We start from the raw sequence: 25,343 nt of genomic DNA on the forward strand, positions 1-25,343 counted from the left end.
TATACACAAATATGATATAAAGATTACATATAATACAAAAATTAAAACTACCAGCTTATCCTCTGCGTTTTAACTAGTAAAATTAAATTAAATATTCAACACCGTGAAAAATACGTCTACCATGAACGAAGTTTCCCGCGCTTTCTTCTGTAACTTTATTTGTTCGTAACAAAAAAACAAACAAAACGTTGCATAGCTATTTGCTACTTTATCCATACATTGTGAAACAGACCCTATTAGTCTTACTTATTTTATTTCGTTCCAAAAACAGCAAACTTTTGGTATGCTTGAACACAACATATTGCATTGAACGAAACGCGGTCGAGAGGCAAGGATCACGCAAAAGATTGCTGTCAATCTTTTGTCAAATAAACAATCGGATAGCAGAAATGTTTATTGGCATGCAGATTGGAGATCGGTCTTTAGATATGAATCAGTTCAAGATTGGTTATAATCATAGATTGAGGATACATTATTAATTTTGGCCGTTAATGTTCATGCATGTAAATTTTCATGCATGTCTATTTGGATTTAACATGTTTCGTGAAAACTTTGTAGTCCAAATAAAAAAAATGCAAACTCTTGTATCTCTCTATCTTCTTAAAATAGATAGGTACTTGACCTCTCACACTTTTTAAACAAGTCAAGTATAACTTTACCCTTTAAAGATAAATAACTTACTTAGATAATACTTATTTATGTAGGTATAGCACAAGGTTTTCTGTTTATTGTATAAAAATCACTTTTAATTGAATAATAGTTCTATAATATTTTTGTAAAAATTTGGCTTATATTTGCTGTAAATAAGTAATACTTATTATAGGTACAGACTACAGATGAAGTATACTAATATCTTCTCTCATTTCTACTTAGGTAAATATATTGCTTAGATACCTACCTAGATATATATATACCTACCTAGATATCTATTGAGCATTGCAATTTATAAATTACAATTTCTTTCATAAAAATTCTTTAACGGAGACCTCTAGTAGGTATAGGTATACTTTTAAAATATCCTATTTAATTTCACATTGAAATTACTTATTCTTAATCTCCGGTAAAAGACAAAGTATAATGAAGAATGATTATCATAAACTTTTGTGCACTTGCTTGTGAACCTCAGAGTCCCTGCTCCACTAATGTGTTGAGTAGTGACTTTGAATGTGTGTAGGGTCATTATGCTGCATTATTTGTTACGTTTAGGGCTGGGATGGGCCTGTCCCTATCGACGGCGATTCCCTTCCGTTGGTATTTGAATAGGCTTGCGGGTTGCGTAACGCTTGGCCAATGACAGCGTCCCTGCACATGCACGGGGCGGAGCCCTTACGTCACCGCGCTCTGCCTCCGACCGTCGCGCAGCCGCTCTGACGTCACGCTGCCCGCGACCCGCGCACCCCGCGACAACAGCGCCCATGCGGCTCGTGGCGGCGAGACGAAACTGGCGACAAAACACTCGCGCGCTCAAAGATGGCGGATGGGTCGCCAGAGGATCGTGCGTACCCGAAACAAATGAATGAATTAACTTTTTCCGTAACCGACCCGTCCAATGGTGACATAAAAAAGTGCAGTGAACATACAGTGGACGGCAGAGTGAGGTTATCGTTCTATACTGAACTAGATGAGAGTGATTCGTGTGAAAAATGTGAGACACTCGGCGTGGCCGCTAATCGTCCCGCGGCAGACGCATCGAATTCCCAAAAAACTACAGGGTCCCATACAGATGACAGTGACGACCGGAAGAAGAGATGCTTCGACAGATATGATAGCTCCGAATCTTCTGACAGGTAGTTATTTAGCTAATTGGTTATATTGTGATGAGTGTCTAAATGTAAAAGTCAATGCTCCAGTGACCGGAGGCTGTTACGCTGGTTTCGATGTCATGGCCATTGCGACTCGAAATCTGTCCGAATTGCGATGTCTCGTCGCGTCACTAGGCCTATTTCGGTTGAATGCCCTCAAAAGACCTCAAGATGCCTAGTACGTACTTGACTGCCGTAACGCATGTACGATAGTAATACAGATGATTCCAATCCGAAGAACCATGCGATTGTTATTAAATCTGCTCACAATCCTATTCTAAAAATGCGAAAGTATGTTTGTAATTGTTATGCTTTTCTGCATAACCTGCTGAACTGATTTTAATTAAGCAGGTGGTGGACCTTTTAACATACATAATTTCTCATCAGCTACTTTTTGATTTTAGTTTTGTATGCTCCCTTGAACTGTCCCAAAGAAGTGAGGTTTTTCATCTTTTAATATTTTCTTGTTAATAAAATTTATTACATTATTACTACGCAAAAGTGTTAAAAACATATTTTACTATTACATCATAAATTTGTAAGTAGAGTTTCTTTGGGCCACCTAAACGTTTATATTACGACTTAGTATGTACCTAGTAAAATGTGTGATAAATTGTGATTACATAAAGAGCTAGTTACCCAAATTCGTGATAATTCAAGGCAATGACTTGAACTTGACTTCTATGTCTTGGCCATTATCACATGACGCACAAAACTTGATAATATTTGTGATAAGAAAATATATCTTTTTTGTTTCATAGATTATATCACTGGGCTTGTAATGAGGTGATAGTTTTACTTTGAAGTTTTTTTTATCTTTTATTAGAACTTTGCAAAGATAAGTTAGGTATGTAATGTTTGAACATTATTTTCTTAAATAATTTTTCTACATTTGCAATTTATAAGTATTTTAATAAATTATATTACCAAACCTTCGTAGATACATCAAACCTGGAGTTTTCTGTCAAGATGCGTAGGCGATGTAAGGTTTGCCGTCTTAGTTCGTACCCATAATTTACGATTATAACTAACTTCTCAATTAAAAATAATAATATTTATAAATTATTAAGTTTTTGTGATTAACGAACACGACGTATAATGGACCTTGGAGTCCTGGCTTAAATTCTCAGCGAAAATTACTTATTCGTCTTAAAACAAATACCTATAAAGACGCAAAAATTGGATCACGCACTATGAGGGCTTCAAACATACATAAGTATAACCTTTTATTTAATTATAAATTGTAATGCACGCTAAATTGCAAATAAGGCTTAAACAATTGGGATTGTTAACGTCATTTAAATCCGGTAAAGATAAATTTTCTTGTAATTGTATGATACACACGAAAATAAAATATTATTTATAAAGAAAATCTAAAATTTTGCTGGTTAGCCTTTGATTATTTTTGGTCCAAAGTTAGTTAATAATAAGGATATTGATAACAAGTGAAGTGCTTTATTTGGGTCAAATATTTCAGATAACATTACTAATATTTCATTAAGTTTTTTCTAATAGGCCTACAGATTGTAACACATTTGTTTTTTCGTTTATAAAAACTTTTGCCACTTAGTTACTTTGAAATTACTACACAATAGGAAATTATTAACATAAACTTCTGAAATATATATCAACTATTTTACTTCCTAGAAGACTCAGTTGGACTAGTATGTTCATACAAAGACTTTTAAAGTGTAAGTTTAAAATTGCTATGAATCCTTTTGTATGACATACTAATTTGTAGGTATATAACCCTTCCATCTGTTAGTAAATTCGGTTCATTTCTGTATTTCAGTTGGTTAGAGCAATACATTTTCCCTCCTGTCTAATAAACTAAAACACTTAAGAAAATAAAGTATTTTTTACATCCTCCATTTTTCATCTTTTTCTTTAATAAATTAAGGTATTTAAATTTATAATTCAGTAAATATTTTATTTTTTTAAAGTTTCTGAGGTCCTTAAAGACTATTTCTAGTCACGTATTTTATTACTTATTGTATTCTGAATGCGTTTGTTTAACATTAATAGCATTTAATTATTACTTACTCATTAAATAATATTAGGCCTATGCTTCTACAGTAATTTGTAGTTCTACTTACAATGAATCTTATTGACAATGTGATTCACAAGTTTTAATTTTAAATAAAATGTTATATATTCAAATTTAAAAATATTGCCCTCACCAGCAAGAATTAAGAGTAGTTTATACATTAATATTATTATTGGAAACTCTAACTCCATATCTACTTGCCCTAAGTGCCTTAGGATAGGTATGGGTGCAATAACATAGTCTGTGTAATTATTATGTATGCATTTCCTGATGTTTGCGTGCAGTGTGGTTGATTTGTTGACAGAAAAATTACAGTGGTCAAACATGAGTGCAATTAACATTGATTTGTTTAGTATTTTAACTTAGAATATTCACATTTTCCTATGCATTAACATGCCTAAAACAACTAGTAAATAGTAGGTATAGCTTACTGTAGTTAAAATCGAAGTAATTTTTTATTTTATCTTTAAATTAAGCATGGTATAAGATTACACATATTTAGATAATAGATTATTTACAATAATTTTATTAGTCATTTCGTTAGTTGTTATCAAAATAATGTTATCTAGCTAATTTAATTAGATATTGTAATTGTGTATAATCTGTTTACAACTATAAGAGCAGTTGTTTTATTTTCTCTAAATTTTCCCATAATGTACATGATTTATTTAATACTTACACCACATTACACACATACTACAAACTTAAGGGTACATACATATTAAATTTATAAAAATGAAATCAGTGTAGTCTTATACTATTTTGTCTCTTTTTGCCAAATTGTATTTACGCAGTGATCAAAAAAGACAAAAGAGTCCTCTAGTTAAAACGGTTAGTATGATATTTTTAATTTTAAAAACGATACCGATATATAACATTCGTAATGAATGACATAAACTCGTTTGATTTTTTTAATAAAATAACAATAACACAATAAACTTAAGGCCATAAGTACTATAATATAATAGCTAAGTGACTAACCGGACAAAAATTTGTCCAGAGTAAAGTTTATCAATTGTATAAAATGTATGAAGTAATCGTGAAGTGTCTCAAACGAGTGTACCTATCAAAGTATGGTGCGAAAGTTTCGATCGCTACAAAACAAAATGTACGGGTTCGCGCTAAGGCAAGAAGGGTGAGCGGTAAAATAAAAAGTTAGAAGTTCTAACCGGGCGCACGAAACTGGTTCCTTGTTGCCGTGTGGTATGTAGCTGCTACGCTCTTATGGCACACACATATTCGTATACGTCAATACTATAATTTTAATTTTTGACAGTTGTAAGTGTAGAGATTTCATACAATTTGTTTCTGTTGTTTATTTTTCTATACGATTTTGCGTATTGATGCAGTGTATAATGTGGATAAAATTAGTTCTAAAGGTGCAATTTATTTCAATAACAGAGTTATCATTTGTTTCTATTTTCCACTAAACAATATAGATAGACTAAATGATGTAAATTTGGTTACGTAAATGAAGATTATATTTTATTTCTATTTGCTGTAGTATTTTCGACCCAAGGTCCTTTTTTCGTTAATTATTAAAAAACTGGCTAGTTACATACGTTTTTTGGCAAGTGGTGGGTCTTTGTACACTGTTTAATTTTATATATACTATTATATATATATATATTTTTATATATATATTATATATAAAAATTATATTTTAAAATTATACAATATATATAATTTTATATATATATTGTGCATATAAAATTTACTCGCTGTCTCAGTTATAGAGGTAACTATGATGATAAACCGAAAGAACAAATCCCAGATATAGAGGCTTACCTCGTCCCACTAACAGAGGTAATTCAGTGCCAAAGTGTTGGGACCTCAGCATGAGTTCCAGTTATGGAGGTTTCTCACTTATCCAGGTCCCACTTAACCAAGTTTCACTGTATCTACTTACAGTACGTCAGTGATATTTTTATATCAATTGTCACTCGATAGTAACAACTATAGTTTCTGTGTTAACTATAAAATGGAATGATTAATATTACTATTATTTTGACTTTTATAATCCTTATGTATCGAATAGATTTAATTAACAAATAAATAAAAAAAAAAAACAAACAACGTTCTGGGAAATTATTAGCTATATTTTCTAGACTAAAGTTATTCTCATAACTTGACGTATAATAGCAAACCAACTTGTTAGTTAACATGGGTCATTAATTTTACAATCATTAACCAAGTATCATATTTCTTAGTTAACTTTAATAACTATACATTTTTTTATTGTTTTATGTAATTAAAGTGCAAGTAATGAGCGTTTTTAATATTTGTAAGTTAAATCATAATCGAATTTACAGAACGTAGTTTCTTCCTATTAAAAGGTAGACCGAATTACGGTTTTTTTCTAAGGAGATTAGTACTATCACAACAAGATGTGAACGAACGTGTTAAGAGAATAGCAACACTGGAATTAAACACAACTTACTGCAATTGTTAATTTTACAAACAAAAACCATATAAGTAATCACACATTGATTCGTAATTCACTGCGTTAGAATGTAAACAATCTATCGTTATAACGGAAATACTGATAACGCTTTTTGTGCTATCTCGAGTAATTAAATTGGCATATAATCTGATTGAAGAGGAACATAATATTGTTTGCGGTCGACCGATAACCGCGTGGTAACGCCTGTTTCACCAAGTGTAACGGTCATTAACTGCTCGTTATGAGAAAACTTGAAGGTTCGGATGGCGTGTTATAAAATACTAGCGGCATATCCCTGCTTCACACGGCTGGGCTTTTATTTATTTAGACTTCGTTGCATTACAATATAAATAAAAATTATTAAATGAAAAGGAGAGCAACTGGCGGCCTTATCGCTTTCGAGCGATCTCTTTCAGGCAACCACTGTAAGAAAAAATAAATTAAATTAGATGAGGTAGGCAAGAAGTGTAAAAATACATATTACATAAAGACAAAACTAAACAGGAACAAAAAACAAACTAAACTAAAAAAGGATACATGAAAAATAAAAAATGCACATGGATCATGATAATTTAAGATCAGTCCTTTATTTTTTTATATTTCGGAAACAATGTGTAGCAATGGTGAAAGGATTTTGGAAATCGCTCCAGTAGTTTTTGAGTGTTATAAAATACCAGATACTAACTTTCTTCCTTATAATATTATTCTAGATATAGACTAGCTACTGCTATTTGTAGTCTTCGATTAATGCCGATTTATTATAATAGTGAATATTAAACATACTTTACCAGTACTGTAGTCCAGTCCAGCGTAAAACAATTGTACAAATTAAATATTTGATTTTACGTATAGATTATAATCAGTTGCGTAATATAATAGTGAAACCTCAAAATTTTCTGTTCAGACTTTTGTGTGAATATTAAAGTCCAGACACTTAGCAAAAACATGATTAATTTGAGGTGGAAATGTGAATAATACATTTTTATATCTTATTCGATCTCTCTTGTTAGGTTTGACTATGCTTATGACTAAATTAGATGAATATAAGAATCTATAACATTTCTTTTGTAATGTTTTGAACGTTACATCTTTGTACATTTATTATAAAAATTTCTTCCGCGTCAGCTGAGTGCGACGGCTACATATCATAGCGCGGCAACCGGTCTCTCCCCCCTCCCCTTCCCCTGTCATTAGAACCCACTACCCGGCGCGGGCGCATTGGCCCTGCGTCGGGAAATGCATCTTGATTTGATTTTGGAACGGTTTTTATGCAGTGGTTGATATTAATTTTGTATTAGGACTGCCTTATTGAATAGAAAGATAAGATTTTACGCTTGTAAGATTTTATTCTACTATTAAATCTTTAGAAAATTATTTTTCAGCTACATTATTCCTGAGTTACATAAGCAATCGATTTCTGCTTTCTTATTTCCAGATGCGCAGTCTCTTATAAATGTTTTCTTAATGATTCGTATTCCCTTATAAAGGTTAATCTTTTGATGACACTTGGTCATACATACATGAATTAAACTGTGAGAGTTAAGCTGCTTTGTTTTGTTTAACTGTAATCTTGGGATTTCTTTTTTCCAATTTTTGTTCCAATTGAATACTAATCTATTTACTATCACCGATGGCATGCTACATGTTATAATAAAAAATAGGATTATTTTAAATTGTAGGTACGAAATTATTTTATTACATTTAAATTCATAAACCCGTTGTGTACGGATAATACTGTCTGGATTACTGGTTTACACCCTTCATTATTTCTGACAACTATAGAGTAGTGTTGGCCTAGTGGCTTCAGCGTGCGACTCTCATCCCTGACGTCCAAGGTTCGAACCTCGGCTGTTCACCAATGACTTTCTGTCTATGGGCACATTTAAAATTCGCCCTTACGGTGATGCGAACATCGTGAGGAAACCGTTAGACCCAAACAAACGGCGTGTGTCAGGAACAGAAGGCTGCTTACTAGAATTACTTGCTTGTCTACTTGCTTATTAGAAATAAACAAATTATCACGATATATCCAAGATATATACAAGATATATATCATCATAAATCTGAGGCTCAGACGTAAAAGAATGTTAGGGCCACTGGGTTGCTTTAAAAAAATATTATTACTTAAATAATAAATAGATAAAACTGCACCGCCTTTAGACTTTATTAAAACCGTGTCCTTTTTCCTTGAGATTGTCGACGTTATTGTAAGTAACAGCGCTTCACACTAAATTAGGCACTAGAAAATTCCCGTATACCATTTTATATTTATTTATTTATTTACACTTCGTTGCAAATAAAAGAAACACAATACATAAAAATTATAAGGGATGCAACGGGCGGCCTTATCGCCGATTATTAAAAGAAAAAAAGAAACATGCGTGCGAGAAGTGCAGTTATATGTTTGTAATATAAAATCGTAGGTGACCCACAACATTTGTTCCATATAGAAATCACATTTTATTATTGTTTCACACAATTCCATTGAACCGTACAAGTTTTACGATTACTATAACGTATGAACTATAAAAATCGTAATCGTATAAATCGACGATTTGTAATCGATAATCGAGATCGAATCGGTTCTAACGCCCACTGCACTTGGATATGTAAACGAACCGTGGTGTGTTAGCATCGCATTCGATTTGGGTGTTCTTTCCTACGAGGTATTAATATGTATTAACGACTTAAAACTAATAAATTGTTCAATAGCATATATTGACTGCTATACTAGCTATTACTAGGAAAGATGTGCTTCGGTAAGAAATGCTCAAATGTAAAAATACTGAATTGAATAAATACATTTGACGCAGAAATTTCTATTTGTTGTTTTATTGATTTGACATAATGGTAACATACCGAAATAATAATACATTTCCTGTTAAACTAACAGTGTACCTACTCAGACTTAACGACAATAAAAAAGATTCTTAATAATAATAAGTAAGAACTACAGGGTCAGTAGAAAAACAGAAAACATTAAAAAATCAACAGAGCTTTAAGCATTTTGCAATTACAAGAATATCTAGTCATTAACCGCTTCTGCATAATCCACCTGTCATAGAGCACTTCCGAATAAGTATCTTAAGGAGAATTATTAAGAAAGAAAAGGATAATCGCTAATGCAGCGGTATATATTCCTGCAGCTGCTATCACACCTGCCTTCATATCATATCACCTCTGACATTCGCATACGCAGATCCTAACAACAAACACAAGTGAGGTATTTTGATCTTTATTGCGTGTATATTTGGAGCCCTTTCGGTGTACACGTGTAGAGGTAGAAGTGTACGACTTGGTAGCACGCGCGCTTCAGGTTCACATTAATTCCAATTATCGTTGTATAAGTTACAGCTTAAGGTGTTTGTATGGAATTTATGTCGCTTTTGTTTAATGCACTTTGTCGTTTGAGAAAGGTCAATGTACAATGTGTTTTGTTTTTGTGACTGCGAATACGCAACGGTTTTTTATATATATTAGCAATTGGGAAAACCTTTGAAATAAATGTTTATTATATTTAATTAATATAAGTTTTAGTCGACGTGATTTATAATTTTAGGCTGTATTGCAATTCTTGTTTATAACCTCGCCTCCGTGGCCAGTGGCCAAGCGCTTCTTCAATAACGGTAAAGTTTATTTCACGGGAATCGAACACATCGATGTCCAGATTAAAAAGGTATAAACTTAACTTTGTCCCTAAACTTAATTATTGTTTGCGCAATTATTATCATTATAACATTAAGATACTAATGTTTTTACCTATCAAAAGTAGTTCTACCACTTTTAGCGAAATGAAGAACTTTTTCAGACTAGCAATGGCATCCCACATGCCTTATAATATAAACTATCCTTTATAACACATATATGTATATATATACCTTTGATCGAGAATACATCGGTTTAAAATATCATACCTACTACAAAGTTCTACGTAAGTACCTTCACATAATTTGCGCAAACATTAATTAGTTTAGATTTATAGCTATACAAGTAGTAAGTGGGACAAAGTTTTCTAATTACAGTAGAGGCAGTTGAAATATTCCAAGTATTAATGACAGCCGGTTTTAGGGCGTAAGCAATTTTGGAACCCCTTAAGAAATTACGAAGCCGACTTGTCATTTATAAACGCACTTTTTAGAATTTCCATTTAATTTCGGGTATGAAAAGGTTAATCTTAAAGCAACTCCTTAAGCTCGTCAGATTTATTTTAAATATTTTGCTTTCGTACCAGGTTATTACTACGCTTAAAAGAGTTTAAATGTGTGTGTGAAAATATACAGTTCTTTCTTTTTCATATTCGACACATGTGTCTGTATAAATCTAATATAGTGACATCTTACAGTGTTGTCCTACTGACTTAGCGTGCTACCCTCATCCCTGAGGTCGTATATTCGATCCCCGGCTGTGTATCAATAGACTTTCTATCTATGTGCGCATTTAACACTTGCTTGTACGCTGAAGAAAACGGGCATGATTTAGACATGAATAGCCGACGGCGTGTGTCAAGCCTGTATTAGATAATACAAGGAAAAGATACAGAAATCTGAGACCCAGACCTAAAAGGTTATAGTGGTGCTGGATTATTTGTACTCTTAGTAATGATTTTATTAAGTAGGTAGTTTTGGAGCTTTGTGTATGTTTTTAATTGATGCCTAAATCTTAATTAATATCTCAATTAGATTTTGCGGTATTACTTTAATCATTATTTCCTCATATCTATCAACTTGGTACTAAAATCCTGAATACATTCAGAACCTACCAACACTAACCAAATATTGTATCTCGAGGAATCGATCGAAGCCACGGAGGCGGTTGTTTATGTAGTGCCTTATTTTTACCCCCTAAAGAAGTCATATGACATCGTTAGAAAATATTAAACAAGTCTTGGAGAAGGTTGTTAATCTTTTTCAAAGTAAAAGTGGTCGTAAAACGTTGTAAGTTGAGCGTCGGTAATTCGAGCAAACTGTCAAGTCGGCTTTACAAATGACAACAAGCGTGAACGAACGAAATTAAACATTGTATGAAGATTTCACAAGATAGGTTTACTACTTTTAGTTGACACGGCAAAGAGAACTTTATTATGTACGAATTAGGCTCACTTTTGCTTGTTAGTTATTTTTGCTGTAGGGCTAAAGGGCCTGATCGACGGGCGAGTAAGACCGTGGTTTTAAATACCGACGAACCTGGCTCGCGGCTCGTTGGTGCTGATCGATTAGCAAGCAAAACATGTCTTGTTCTCTTTCCGACACGCGGTTTTGCATGGCGAGCCGAGTAAAAAATATAGCACGACGACGAGCCGCGAGCCAGGCTCGGCGGTATTTAAAACCGTGGTTTTGCAATGATACACCGGCGAGCTTTACCGACGAGCCATAAAACCGCGGTCTTACTCGTCTGTCGATCAGGCCCTTAAGAAAGACTAGCTTTTTTCATAGGACATCTGAGATGATTATATTACTTTTAAAGTTATACTCCTTGACTCATCTCAAAACAATATCTGAGGTGCTTGAACTTTTTGCTCTATAAACAGAATTATATTTATATCTATTATATATTATTTAAATGATAATTTTACTTGAGATTAAAATTGTCCAGAATTTGAGCGAACTTCAGTATTGTTACATTAGAGAAATTTTTCAAAGCCGTCGGAAAATACAAATATTAAAGAAATAATCGTTCTTATCAAACGTAACATACATCAAGTCCAACGATCGATAACAACAATGAGTCGAAAGAATAATACATTAGCCCTCACTGAGGGGTCCTCACGCCCTCTGAAGAGCTAGAAATGCACTGGGATTATGCAATCTGCGATCGAGATGCTCCCCTAATCGTATCGTGTTCCCACTATTAATTGCTGTTAGCCTCCATCTTACCGAAATCGGTAATATCGGTTTTCTATAACAATCGTTGTTATTTCCGGTTTTAAACACGAGACAAACGGTAAACAGTGAAAAACATAGTTGTGAAAATGTTGCGTTGAATTTCGTATTTTTACTAACAGTGATGTAAGTTAGGGGACAAGAAAACAAGGAAAGGTTGGTAAACATCAAATAGAAAGACCAAGGTTTTTTGGATGCTTTGCTTTTTGTTGTTTTTACAATGGCTCTGAATGTGAATTATTGATTGATATATCTTAATGAATTTGTAGTTATCGAAAGAACACGATTTTATGAATCAAATTATACCGATATTTATAAACCGGTTCGCAAAAATGCGGTTCTATCACTGTTTCATTATACTCTGGAATAACGAGAAATTAGCGATGGTTGTAATGCAAAATTAATAATGGTCCGCAACAACACGCGATCGGCGAATTGTGGTGGCAGTGCCCTTTGGTAATTAGGTGATGAAAGCATTTTTATTATAGGGATTGAGTTTTTCGCATAATTCTCTGATCACGTTACGGACAGATTGACAAAAATAAAGAATCATAAAACTTACTTCTGTTTTTAATATAACATGTCTCATATGTTTAAATTGCACGTCTCAAATCGTGGACACAATAATAAAAAAGTTATAAAACCAACAAAGCATCCAAGAATTCTTACTAAAATCTTCACATTGTATAAGTTAATCCGGTATATATATCTTCTAAGAGAAGTATAAGAAACCTTACTTATATACCAATACTATAACATAGTGTCACGTAGGCTTGGAATGCAATAGGACATTACATCCGCCTTGATAGATGGCCTTCAATAAATTCGGGAGCCCTCCGTCACCCACTTTCCTCCTAAATTCCTTTGAGACAAAGAAACATTTAAACAAATTATCGGCTAAAACATATTTGATGGACAGAAAACTGCATTGGGTTAGGTCACCGATATAATAGCGCATTCGCCCGGGGCGAAGTTTTTGCTCAACAACCTTGGCGCTTTGATGTCCGTATCGAATCGGTTTTACTACAATTATCTTTACCCTAATAATATTTGGCATGTGTTGCATTCTGTTATTACTAAGAATTCATATTGGAATATTAATTTACACAAATAGTGTAACGATTCGCAACTTCTTTGTGCGCATAAGGTCTAGCTTAGGTTGAAGTGTGAAGAAATCACCATGTCTTGTACCCAAAAATGAACATGTGTCATATTGTACAGTAAGCCAATAATTTGGTTATAAAGAATGTATCAATGAAACAAATGCAGAAACAAAAATGATATAACGGTAACTGATGTCGGCAGGACACGGTCTTATAACTTTCTATTCAATCCTATTTTACCACATACAAAATTTAGTTAGTAGTCATGGTAAATCGGTCGATGAAATTTTATTGGATAAATACAAAAATCTGTCAAATAAAAGTATTGATTAAACTGGCGTCTGACAGTTTCAGAGATAAAGTTAGCACTTAATATGCCAACCTCATACGATTACTTCCACTTTAAATTATCGTAACTCAAAAGAGGAGTCTCAATTGAATTGATAAATTGTAGAGAATATTTTTCTTTGTATTATTTTAGTACTTAATACTTATAAAGCACCGTTTTTATCCGACTAACATTACAGTTGTGCAATTGAACCATAGGTATTTACTATTTATGTCCTATGAAAGTTACTCTTCCTATTTGTAGAGCTTTTAAATATGTTCACAATAGTTACCATCAAAACCAATACATTTACTTGCAAAGCGTTGTTTCTTTAAATCAGACGTTTACCAATCGACATTTATAATACATTGCCTTTATACCATTATTGCTAATTTACGACTCTATATACAGCAGTGAATTCTTCATAGTAAATGACAAGAAATAATACAGACATATCAAGGGCTATTAAACTAATACAGATCCCAATGATAGGACGTCTACTGTTAGACGAATATTCCGAATAATACCTGCAATGCTATTGTCGATTTCCCAACGGTGGCTTCGGAATGTGATAGTCTGATAGACGCAGTCTGAGCAGAGGTTCAGTCTGTAAACTCCCTCGTGTCGAGTTTAATAGTTGCAATTAATATGTTATGTACATAGAAAATATTTACAGTAGGTAATTTTACGTTTGATATTGTGAATATTAAAGAACATAATAATTCGTACCTAATGGTCATTGTTCATTTAGAGATCTAATTTTATTGATAGGATGGGTGTATTAAGACAAGGAAGGTATATTACACCGGATTGTAAATGTTATATAAACTATGCATATCTATAGGTATAATAATGTAGTTAATATTAGCAATTTGTTTTGAAGCTTCTCATAATGAAAACATGTTAACAGTCTAAAAGGCGGCAAATATAAAACGGTAAAAATATAAGTCTTTCCTCCAACTTTGATTTGGTTCCCTATGGAGTAGATAGACTTGGGCCGTGGGATTCATTACACAGGCGCTGTTTATAGAAATAAGTTGGCGCCTGGAAGATACCGGTGACCCCAGAGCTGGTGCTTTTCTCGCTCAACGAATAAGTATAATACTGCGTGGAAATGCTGCCAGCATTAAAGGTTCATTGCCGAAGAGACTTTAGTGTTAGAGGTACACCAAATGAAAATCGAAATAGAATTCACTGCCTTTATTGTCCACTTACATGGCGGTTTTAGGGCGACTGGTTGATCCACGTGCAAGTCGAATTGCGAAATTTCTATATATAGACATAATTACACCTCTACAAGACCAAACTTTTAATTTTTTTTTAGTTACATTTTACAATGTACAGTTTACAATTAAATTTGTTATTATTATTATTTTTCGAGTGTTGTAGTGTCAGTATAATAAAATATTGTTTCGCCGAATCGAAATCGAACTTTGAGCGTTAATAAGTCACGAATTGCAATTTAGAAACAAACTCATATTACATATACAATTTATATGTATTAATTGGATATCAGACAATTTCATTACGACCTCCTTTGACCGCGGGAAGTTTAAATGGCAGGGCAAAAAACCATATGACCTTGGGTTCTAGATTATTTGATAATGATTCAGTTTTATAACGAAAGCCGTTGGCGTTTCGGGCTAGATTACTATTTCGAAACAATGTTATTTTTAAAGACTAACATGGATTTTATTTTTGTATATGTTATCGACTCCAGAGTAGGTAATTGCCTCCATGGCTTAGTGGTTAGGTATTCGTTGTGGGTGGCAATAAACCCTACTAGTATATTTGATATGTATATTTTTTTAGATATGCCGTATTTATACTGTAAATAAATACATTTCGAAACAATTTAGAAACCCCAAAAAAATGTGTCTTCATTGTAATTTCACACTTTGATTCCGGCAATAGTTAATTATATAAAAAAGTTGTGTCAGCGAAATGTTCTTTAAACGTATGTAGGATCGATTACATTTCTTAATTACACCGCATTATCTTGAATCTTCCAATAAATCAGCTGTTATCGGACGGTCATTTTATTAAATTCTTTGATTAAACAGCCAAGCGTAGGGTATTCGAAATATTTCGGTTTTATCGGCACGCCATCTTTGCAATTGCGGAGTCTGGTCCGTATTCTAAAGCGGATCTCAAGTCATTGAGGTCTGTAATATGTAAGACTTTGTACTTGTAACTTGAGTAGCATTACTTGGAGTCGCAATGAGTATACAATTCAGACTAGGTTTTGCCTCTCTTTCACTTTCTACGGTAATGAGTAAGATAGTAAAATCATTATAAGTAAATTTTAGTGCCAACTTCATTCATATTTATCTTCTTAATAACATACTAATTTCATTGGCTTAACTAATATACGTTTTTTAAGAGCTTTTTCCAAGTTAACTTTAAGTAAGTCCGTTCGTTCAGTTTATTTCGTTACAGAACGTAATTCCGTAACGAAATAAACCTAACACACGATGACGTAATATAGGTGCGGCCAAAACGCGTAAGAGCGGGACAGAACGCATACTGCGTCTCACATCAGTTTAGCGTCATCGGATAGGCCTGTTAGTCTGAGTCTGGTAGAGTGGTAGATTAGATTAATATCAAAGAAAAAAAACTGCAGATAATAAATAAATAATTATATTGCACAAGTTTATAAAAAATGCCTTGCAATATAATGCTTTACCGCGGCAGTGCCCGAGTGCCACACGTATTTTTTTCTTAAAATTTCTACAACTAATGATATATTTTTGTAGTAGTGCACCAGATTTATATCGTAACTCGCAGGTACAAATATAAATTTATTATGCAAATGTCATCAAAACCCCTTAAATAACTCGAGGCAGGTGCTAAAGCCGGTTTAGGAAGGCAATACTGTCCCAAATAATTGCAGAAAGCTATACCGCTAAGTCCCTGACGACGCATAAAATGTATTCAATTATAAGCCCTATGTAATAAGCAGAAGAAAGGAAATTGTCTGCCTGGTTTCTTATTAAGAACACTACGTTTTGTCGTATAAGTCGATTTTACTAGCCATCGTAAGTGTTAAACAATTTATGGTTTGTTGAAATTATTTTTGAGATAAGAATTTTTAGTACGAAACACTTAAGTAAAAAGCAACTTGTGTTGAAAGTATCATAGTTTTAAACAGGATTTTATTTTTGTTCGAAGTCGTTCCGTTTCAATTAAAGCAATTTCGTTTATCAAAGTTGAAAACCGTACACCTACTTTAAAAATAGTATTAAGCTTTTATGAGTTTCTATGTGAGGGAAATTTTCAGAAAACTCGATATTTTATACATTTTGCCGCCGTGACTTATAAACCGAAGGTCCTGGGTATTATTTGTATAGATTTAGTCCCCAAATTAGCTTTTATATTCCGGCGTCTATCGAAAAAAATATTTATATCTCTTTACTAACAAATCTAACATATATTCTTCAAATTGCTATTTAATATTTTGTCCTTATCACTCTTATAACTATGCACATTAATAAACGAGACCAGACATGGAATTCTCCAGGATCAGACTACACTTTATAATTATACCGCATAACACTTGTGCAATTTAAACCATGTGGAAAATACATAGAATAGTTTAATGCGGACAGAACTTATCTATTGATATTGAAGCGACCTATAAAGGTCTAATGTCGTTGACCAATGGTCACCTGCTATATGTTTTTAGCTTTAAGGTAGCTGCGAATCGGTTATGCAGCTTACATTGCAATAATGTTTCAGGCAGTTTTAGCAGCTGCATTGGCCACATAGATTATGATAATAGTAAACTATAAACTGTTAGACCACTAACAAACAGTTACACAATACAGTTCCAGAGTTTATAATAGTTGATTAGTATTATTAAGATTGCTTTTAAAATATGACTTGCGAGCTTTATTTCTTTCTTACTTATTTAAAATAATGTACCTCAAATCTATAACTACATATTAGGGTTAGGACTAAGAGGGTAGGGGTGGATTAGTAAAGTCCAATTTTTACTTAGAAGTATCAGCTGTATTATGGATAATGCAAATCAATCTTACAATCAAAAGCAATCAAATACAGGCAAGCTTTACAGTCTGCATGGTTGATAAATGTAACGACACCCAAATAAGTTTACTAACGCAATCATTTTCCCGTTAAAGTAAAAAAGAGGGTTATTTAAACTAAGGAAGAGATTTGTAACTTTATCAACTTAAGTGATTTCCGTTTCTAAATCTTGGTAAACGGGAACATTAAATCAAGGCCTGTTATCAATTTTAATATCACGTATCTATTATCACCTCATTATTTATACTAGCCCCGCCCACTTGGTCAACTTACAAAAGTACAGCCTACGTAGATGGAGAGAACAGCTGGTTTTATCGATTCAAAATGTCGATTAAAATTATCGATGCCCGTGATAAATGTTTATTAAAGGGTATTATGGATAATTTATAGTCAATCGAAACGTTTATTTGTTGCATCTTAGCTGGTTTTAACGTGGTGAAAGTCTTTCAAAGGGTGATATAAATATTGTTGTTAATAATTAAATAGTACAGTTTTGTTATACGAAATCCACTTTTGGAGGAAAGAGATAAGGCGTGGAGGTATATATTTAAGAAAATACTTTGTTAGATAAACAGGACAGGAAGTTTCTCGTTCATTAAGCCAAGACATTTGGGTCGCAGAGCCGGCGAAGTGAGTGTAAAATATAAAATGCTTATACAATTTGAATAAAAAAATGTTCAAAATAATAGATAGATATTGCAGTTTTAAAGTATGAAACTTTATTTTAGTGTTCGCTTTATGGTGCGACTCGCATGACCGAGGCCGTAACTTCTGTCTCCGGCTGTGCACCAATTGTCTATATACACTGACACTCGCTTGTACGGTAAAATAAAATTGTGAAAAATAGGAGATCGGTATGCCAGCCACAAAAAAGTCGACAGCGTGTCAGGCACAAAGCTGTTACCCTATTTGCCTATTGAAAAAATATCTCATGAAACATACAGAAATCTAAGGCGCAGACCTAAAAGCTTGTAGGCCTACTGTTGTATATTTTTTACTAATTAGACATTATCGATTACGATTTACATCAGCAGTAATAATTAATCATTATTCGGTACTATTAAACTGGCTAGTGTTTGTAATTTCCTACAATTAAAATGTAGATAAAAACATCTATATTTAAACATCCATCCCCCACACGTCGAAAATGTTTAATTTAGTTGATATAGAGCTTCATTATAGCGGCTTTATTGGTTCTTTCAATAACGAGCGGGACAGATGCGTCGCCTTGGGGGAGAAATGTCACTTGTACCTCCAGGGTTGCCAGTTTAAAAAACTTAATTTAATTTGAACTTTTTTCCTACTGTTATACTTAGTCTCTGCCATGTCAATGCGCTCTTGACACATTCTGGTCGCGCTTGACAACTAAGTTTTTCTGGTGAAGTGAGTGCATTTCTGCGCATTCAGCGAAGAGTTAAGAGTGTATGAATAATCTTGATATCTAGATTCTAGGTACACCTTTTATTGATATTGAGCGATATTACAAAATGTTTCAAAGTTAGAAATAGTCTTGTGCAAACAGAAATGCAGCATTAGCTTTCAAATATATATAAAAACACTTTTTAATTTAATTTAAGTAAAAAATTCTTCATAGTACGTATCGTCATAATCATTTTTGAAACGGATTCCATTATTAAATTATTCCTAGAATCCAAAACCTTACCCGTACTTTGCCCCGAACCTGACAACGCCGTACTTATCAACCAAGAAGCGCTACAAATGCAAAGATGAATTTGCCGAAATTCGGCTTAAATACTGTCTATCTGTGATAGGTCAGGTATTTTGCCTTAGAATGTTTTAATGGCTTCATAAAAGGAAAAGTCTCCGATGAAGCCCAAAAAAGGCTGACTAATGAAAAACGTAGTCGTTCATAATTTTTTTATAAAATACATTATTCTTACTATGACAGACAAACATACTTAAAAAAATATTAAATACTAGCAAGTCAATTATATTAGCATTGTATAATCGACGGAGCCTGCTTCGACAGCATTTCGATTTCATGCTTGTTTTTGCTGTGGCATTAATATGCAGGCGCGGGCGCGTGCGCTCGTCAGCTGTTTCTATGCAAGCTGCGCGCCTTGTACGGAAACTGGATGGATTACGAGTTATTACGGCAATTACAACCACTTTCGCGATCTTTGTTCCCGCGACAATGACCTTCGCGCTTATAGCCGTGTCATTGCCTCCGTTACGTATTTTGGCAAGCGAGCGATAATTATAGTGCGTTATCACGATTTCAAGGGCATGATTCTGTTTTTTACGTCGATATCATCATATGATTGTGAAACTAATAGATTACCAAAATAATGAAAAATATTTTGATAACACGTTTCTCCATGTTAGTAATAGATTGCAGGTTGAACAATCAAACAGGATTCTTGCTCGACGCGACCGCTGACAAAAACCGTTTCATGTTATTCAGCCTAACATTGTTGTGTTATCTCGTACAACAAAACCAATCAGTGTGACCCCTCTACTTTAATACCGCCCGTGGTGAAGCATGTCTATTTGAAATGGTCGTGTTCATTTGTATGGACGGAACGCAACGCCTGTATTAGGATGCGTGCTGCGTTTATGCCTTGCTAGTTAGGGTTATCACGATTCACCTTTTTATATGAAAAATATTTAGGAATATGTATAGGTAGGTTAAAATTTATTATAATGCTGTGTTAAATATATAATACATTCGACTTTTTTTAATCGACAGCCCTAAAAGCGTTGACATTGTCGTATACACAACCTGCTGAGTTTTGAATCATCTTATGACAGCTGTTAAAACAGAAATTCTAGAAACAAGTCTTGTGATGGAAACGTTTATTTATTGTTTACTCTACACGAACTTTTATAGATGATTAAATAATCAAATAATTGGATAAATATTTTTATCTTGGATTTCTACTTTTGTTGATATTTATCGTTTCTGTGAAATGTAGATGAAATAAGATTACATTTTTGTATAGATAATCTAAAACGCTAGTCATCGCTACATGTCATTTTCCGTTCCATTTCAAATTTAATTATCTATTACTTAAGCCTATTTTTTACTATTTGTATACGTGGCTTTTAAAGTTCACACAAATTTATAGTATCGAAGTCGCCTGCATAATTAATAGATACTTATGGTGTAGAAAGAACAACGTGCGAAACGAAACGTTGTAAAAACGATTTTTTTAGGATCCTATGGTTACTTTATAGAATGTCGATTTTGCCAAGCAATATTGTCCCTCGATCGCTAATAAATTTTCTTACAAAATATATGCGTTCACCACCTGGTGCTATATTTCATAAACAAGAATATTGCCTATGAATTATAAATACGGTAGACGCTTTATTTCCATATTTTATACATTGATTTCATTATTCATGTATAGAATTTATGCCGTCAAAACATAGCTTTTCAAATATATGTTTCTGTTTATTTTTAGTTTAAAGAGATACAGAACTCTGGTGTTTGGACAATCATCAGACCATTACAGTTAAAACAGATGCAGAAATCTAAAGCTAATTTAATAAAGGTTGAAGCGCCATTGCATTTTTGTACTATATTATGTATGATATTGAATATATTATATAATATCGCACAAATATTTCAACAGATGGCTACTAACAGTTGTTTTTTAAGCAACTTAATTAAGAGATATGTAACCATTATACGTCATTATATGAATTATTAACTTAGTGTACACGAGGTCCATTAATTTTCATGTCTCGTAGATCTGGGAAAGTGGCCATAAAAGGTATATGATGTTAAGATAATCCTACACAGTAGCCCTTATTCAGTTGTAATTGATGCTTTACTTAGATTAAGTCGAGGCACGTGCGTTTCTTAATTAATGGCTTCTTGTGTTAGAGCGTGTTTATGTAAGATTAATAAAAAATCTAACCGAATGCGTGTTTTCTATATGTGTCTTTGTTCAAAGTAAATTGAAAAAAATGTAGTGTCGCCTTTATGCAGAAAAGTATATAGGTAACAGTGAAAGAACGGTGAAAAAATGGTGCGTTTGATTCTTATTGGTTGAACGGAATGACGCGTCGTGTCGCGTGTCTGTGATTGGATTAGAGTGGTCTTGGGCAAAATGCGCCAACGTTTCGTCTTTTGTATTACTATTCACACCGTAGAAAGACGGTTAAACGAGTTCATATATGCAACTCAGACGACTAAAGAAAGATTTGTTCTCTATTAGAATTATTCATGAGTTCAACTAAGAAACTTTAAAGTACTCTAGTCTGGCACGGAAATTGATTTATATTAGGTATGCTCTTGCGGGCCAAATTATACGGCTACCTAGTACCCACACTTAACCTGAAACTTTAATTATGTATAAGCTCAGTGCTCGATACTTGAGACGTCTGGCTTCGTCATATGACTTTGGAATGTTCAGTACAATGCTTAGGTAATTGATTTAGTAGAAGGAAATTCTTGCAAGAAAATACATGACTGCCTCCGTCTCATATTGGCTAATCCTCTCGATGTATAAGGATTCGATTGCCGTAACCATCGTTTCGGTTGTATTTAAAAATTGTTGACTGAAAAAGATTCCCATAATTTTTAGAGGTATTTATTTATTTGCTCAACAGTATTCCTACAGTTACTCAATAAACAATATCCAAACAATTACATTATACACAAAAGCCAAAAACGGAATACACATTCAAACATAAACATAAGTTTTACCTATTTATATATAACAAAGTATATATTTATAATAAATTCTAAATTCTTAAGATCTAAGATTTATTGATCATAATAATATATTAAAAAAAAAAAATTCAAAAATCATTTATTCACGTAGGTAACACATTGTACACTTGTGATTCGTCAAAAAATTATATTCGGAAGATAAGTACGATTGAAATGGCTTTAAAGAAATAGAGGTTCTATTTGTTTAATTAATATGACTTAATAAGTAAATAATAATAATTTCGTTTAAAGGAAAATGTCCTACAACTACACAAAGTTTGTAAAAAAAAATCTTTCACTAAAAAGTTTTCATTCGACTTAATTTTTAAAAATCAAATATTACCTATATAATGTTATCGATATCGTATGAATTATTTAGTGAAGTCAATGGTGTTAATAAATATCACCTGCATAAACAACTTTATAAGTAAAGTAATACGAGTTTATAGCTTTAATCATTATCATAATCTAACATGTCGTAATAATTATTCAAACGCCTTATTTGTCGTGTGGGAACTTTTAGTTTGGAAGTCTCTCGAGGCTCATATTGATTATAATTTCTATTTATTATTAACGCTTAATTTATAGTTTATTATTGCAACAGCCACGAATACGGAAACACGATATACAAAAATTAACTATAAAATTATAGTTATTTATTTACACTTTTTTTACTCAAGAATAAAATAATAATATTGAAAATAGACGTTAAAAAAAACACGGTACAACAGGCGGTCATGCCGCCACTAAGTCAACTCTTCCAAGCAACCCTACTTAAAGAAAACCAGCCTAATTTATAATACAAAAAATCAACAAAAAAATTATATTCGGAAAGACAACGAATTACTTGCCACAGTAGAGAGAAAAACAAAAAACAAATGTAAAAACAAAAGATAAAAACATGATTATAAAAATTATAAATGTAATAAATAATAATATTGATAACTCGTTAACTAATCGTGATTTACTTAGATAAAACTTAGATTTTCGCAACCTCGTGTGTAAGATTTTTTCTTTTTCCAATGCTTAAATTCAGGACCACCTAAACGATAGCAAAGTAAAGCTTTTCTTTTTTTATCGTACGAAAATACAGAGTAACATACGAAATACAGTATTTATCGCTAAAAAATCGTGAGCATTTTCGTAAATGAATTTTCTAATTAGGGTTGACATTCGCGACAAAACTTATAAAATATAGGATGCTTTGTCTCAGTAAGAGTTTGTCTTCAATTTCACTACTGTGAGAGGCTATTTATAAAATAAGACTATGTCCAAATTAATATTAACATCTTAAACATAATCAAGACTTAAAAGTAGCAACATTGCAGTCTTGTCATAAATTACGCTCAACATTCCAATTTCAATTAAATTACAATCCAATTTCAACTGTTCTACAAGCTATAAGGGACTTTTCTCATCAGTGAGCACCCTAAGCAAGTTAGTACCCGCGAGGCAACATTTAGACTGAATTAAGTGCACTTAATAGCCGGCCGCGCATGCGCGATGCCTCGGGGAGTACAATTTGCCCGCACTACCCCGTATACTTTTTATTACACCTATACCACGCGAAGTGTATTTAACTTCCTTTAATTGATACAGCGGGATACTTCCGTCGACTTTAAAACTTCATATTTCAAGTACTTGACTGAGTTGTCTGACCTATACGTAACTACTTGATAATAAAAATGTCTTAGCCCGGTTAATTAAAAGCTAAAAAGTAAAAGCTCTCAGGCACCTAGGCACTTCAAAACATGGAATAGACAACTCTAAGACGCAATTACCATCTTTGGTCGTTGACAAACTACTTAGACCTAACAGTAAAGTGTAACCATCGACGTTATGTTGACCATTCGTTCCGTTCCCTCACAAGTGGTGTCGAAGAAATTACAAATCGTGTGTTACAAAAAGTGCATTCCCACCAATCACTCTCCTTATATAATAAAAATTTGTTCTTTGGGGTCAGAAAATTTATGTATGCATAAACAACTAACTCTATAATTTTATATTTGTATGTGTGCAAAGTTTGGTCTAATGCGCTGAAGTTTTATGACTAGCTTAAGACGCGAGCTTAAAACTTTAGGTCGCATCTCGAATTTTTTATGACGTCTACCCTCTAGGTTTCAGAAGCTTTATTGAAGTAAGTAGACTAGTAAAATAGATGAATAAGAATTATGTTGCTGAAAGTTTTCATTATAAAGTACCTACTGGTATCATGTCGTCAATATATACTTGGAAATGGATTGCATCAGTTAAAAGGACAATTTAAAGAAAATAAAACTGGATGCTTCTTAGCTTATTCTTCTCAGACTACAGTTTTCTTGACATGCCTATAAACATGACATATTATTATTATTTTTTTTTTTTAAAGTCACACTAGCGAAACACATACAAACGTAAGTGTTTGTAACGTAAGAGAACACATGACATAGAAAACAAGATATGTACATGCATGTGCATCAAAAACAACTGTGCACAACATTTAAAGGGAAATATTACAATGATGAAGAGAAAATAACTTAAACATTAAAAGTAAAAAACAAACTAGATTAAAAAAAAATTCTAAACTAATTAAAAATTATGTTGAGAATGAAAAAATATTTCAATAAAAGCTCAAGCACGTGGAATGTCAACACCCAGCATACATGTAGTTATTAACGAATGTACGTTCTGCCTATTAAAAAAAAATACCCGTCCATTGTCCCTAAACCCGTTCACCCTTTGTAATTGTAGTGTCTCCGTCGAAATATTTCGGCGTTTGACACGCGAATTGGCTTCGTTATCGCGCTCTTGTTTATTTTCAACGCACCGCGTATGTCATAACAGTTGCATCGGCTCTCTCATTTCCGACTAGACGCCCACATTCTTACAAAACGGCTACTTGGTTCATTATAAGGAACGAAACAGATGTAGTGCGGTTTCGCGGCTCGAATAATAGTCACGAACGATATCGCCTTTGTGTGCCGTGAAGACACATCTGCCGAAAGACGGTTGTGGAGGGAAGTTAATCAAT

General features: G+C 33.1%; 1 protein-coding gene across 2 annotated transcripts in view; it reads left to right on the forward strand.

Moving 5' to 3' along the window:
- The first annotated feature begins 1,436 nt into the window (after window positions 1–1,436).
- LOC125059253 (zinc finger protein jing) overlaps window positions 1,437–25,343 on the forward strand; it is a 115,414-nt gene continuing 91,507 nt past the window's right edge. Inside the window, exon 1 of one of the 2 annotated variants that reach the window (XM_047663613.1) lies at window positions 1,437–1,787. In XM_047663613.1, the coding sequence (XP_047519569.1) occupies window positions 1,471–1,787 (317 nt within the window). In that variant the 5' untranslated portion in view covers window positions 1,437–1,470. The remainder of the gene's footprint in view (window positions 1,788–25,343) is intronic. The other variant, XM_047663614.1, reaches the window with a different exon arrangement.

Source organism: Pieris napi, chromosome 19, assembly GCF_905475465.1.
Source record: "Pieris napi chromosome 19, ilPieNapi1.2, whole genome shotgun sequence".
NCBI lineage: Eukaryota > Metazoa > Arthropoda > Insecta > Lepidoptera > Pieridae > Pieris > Pieris napi.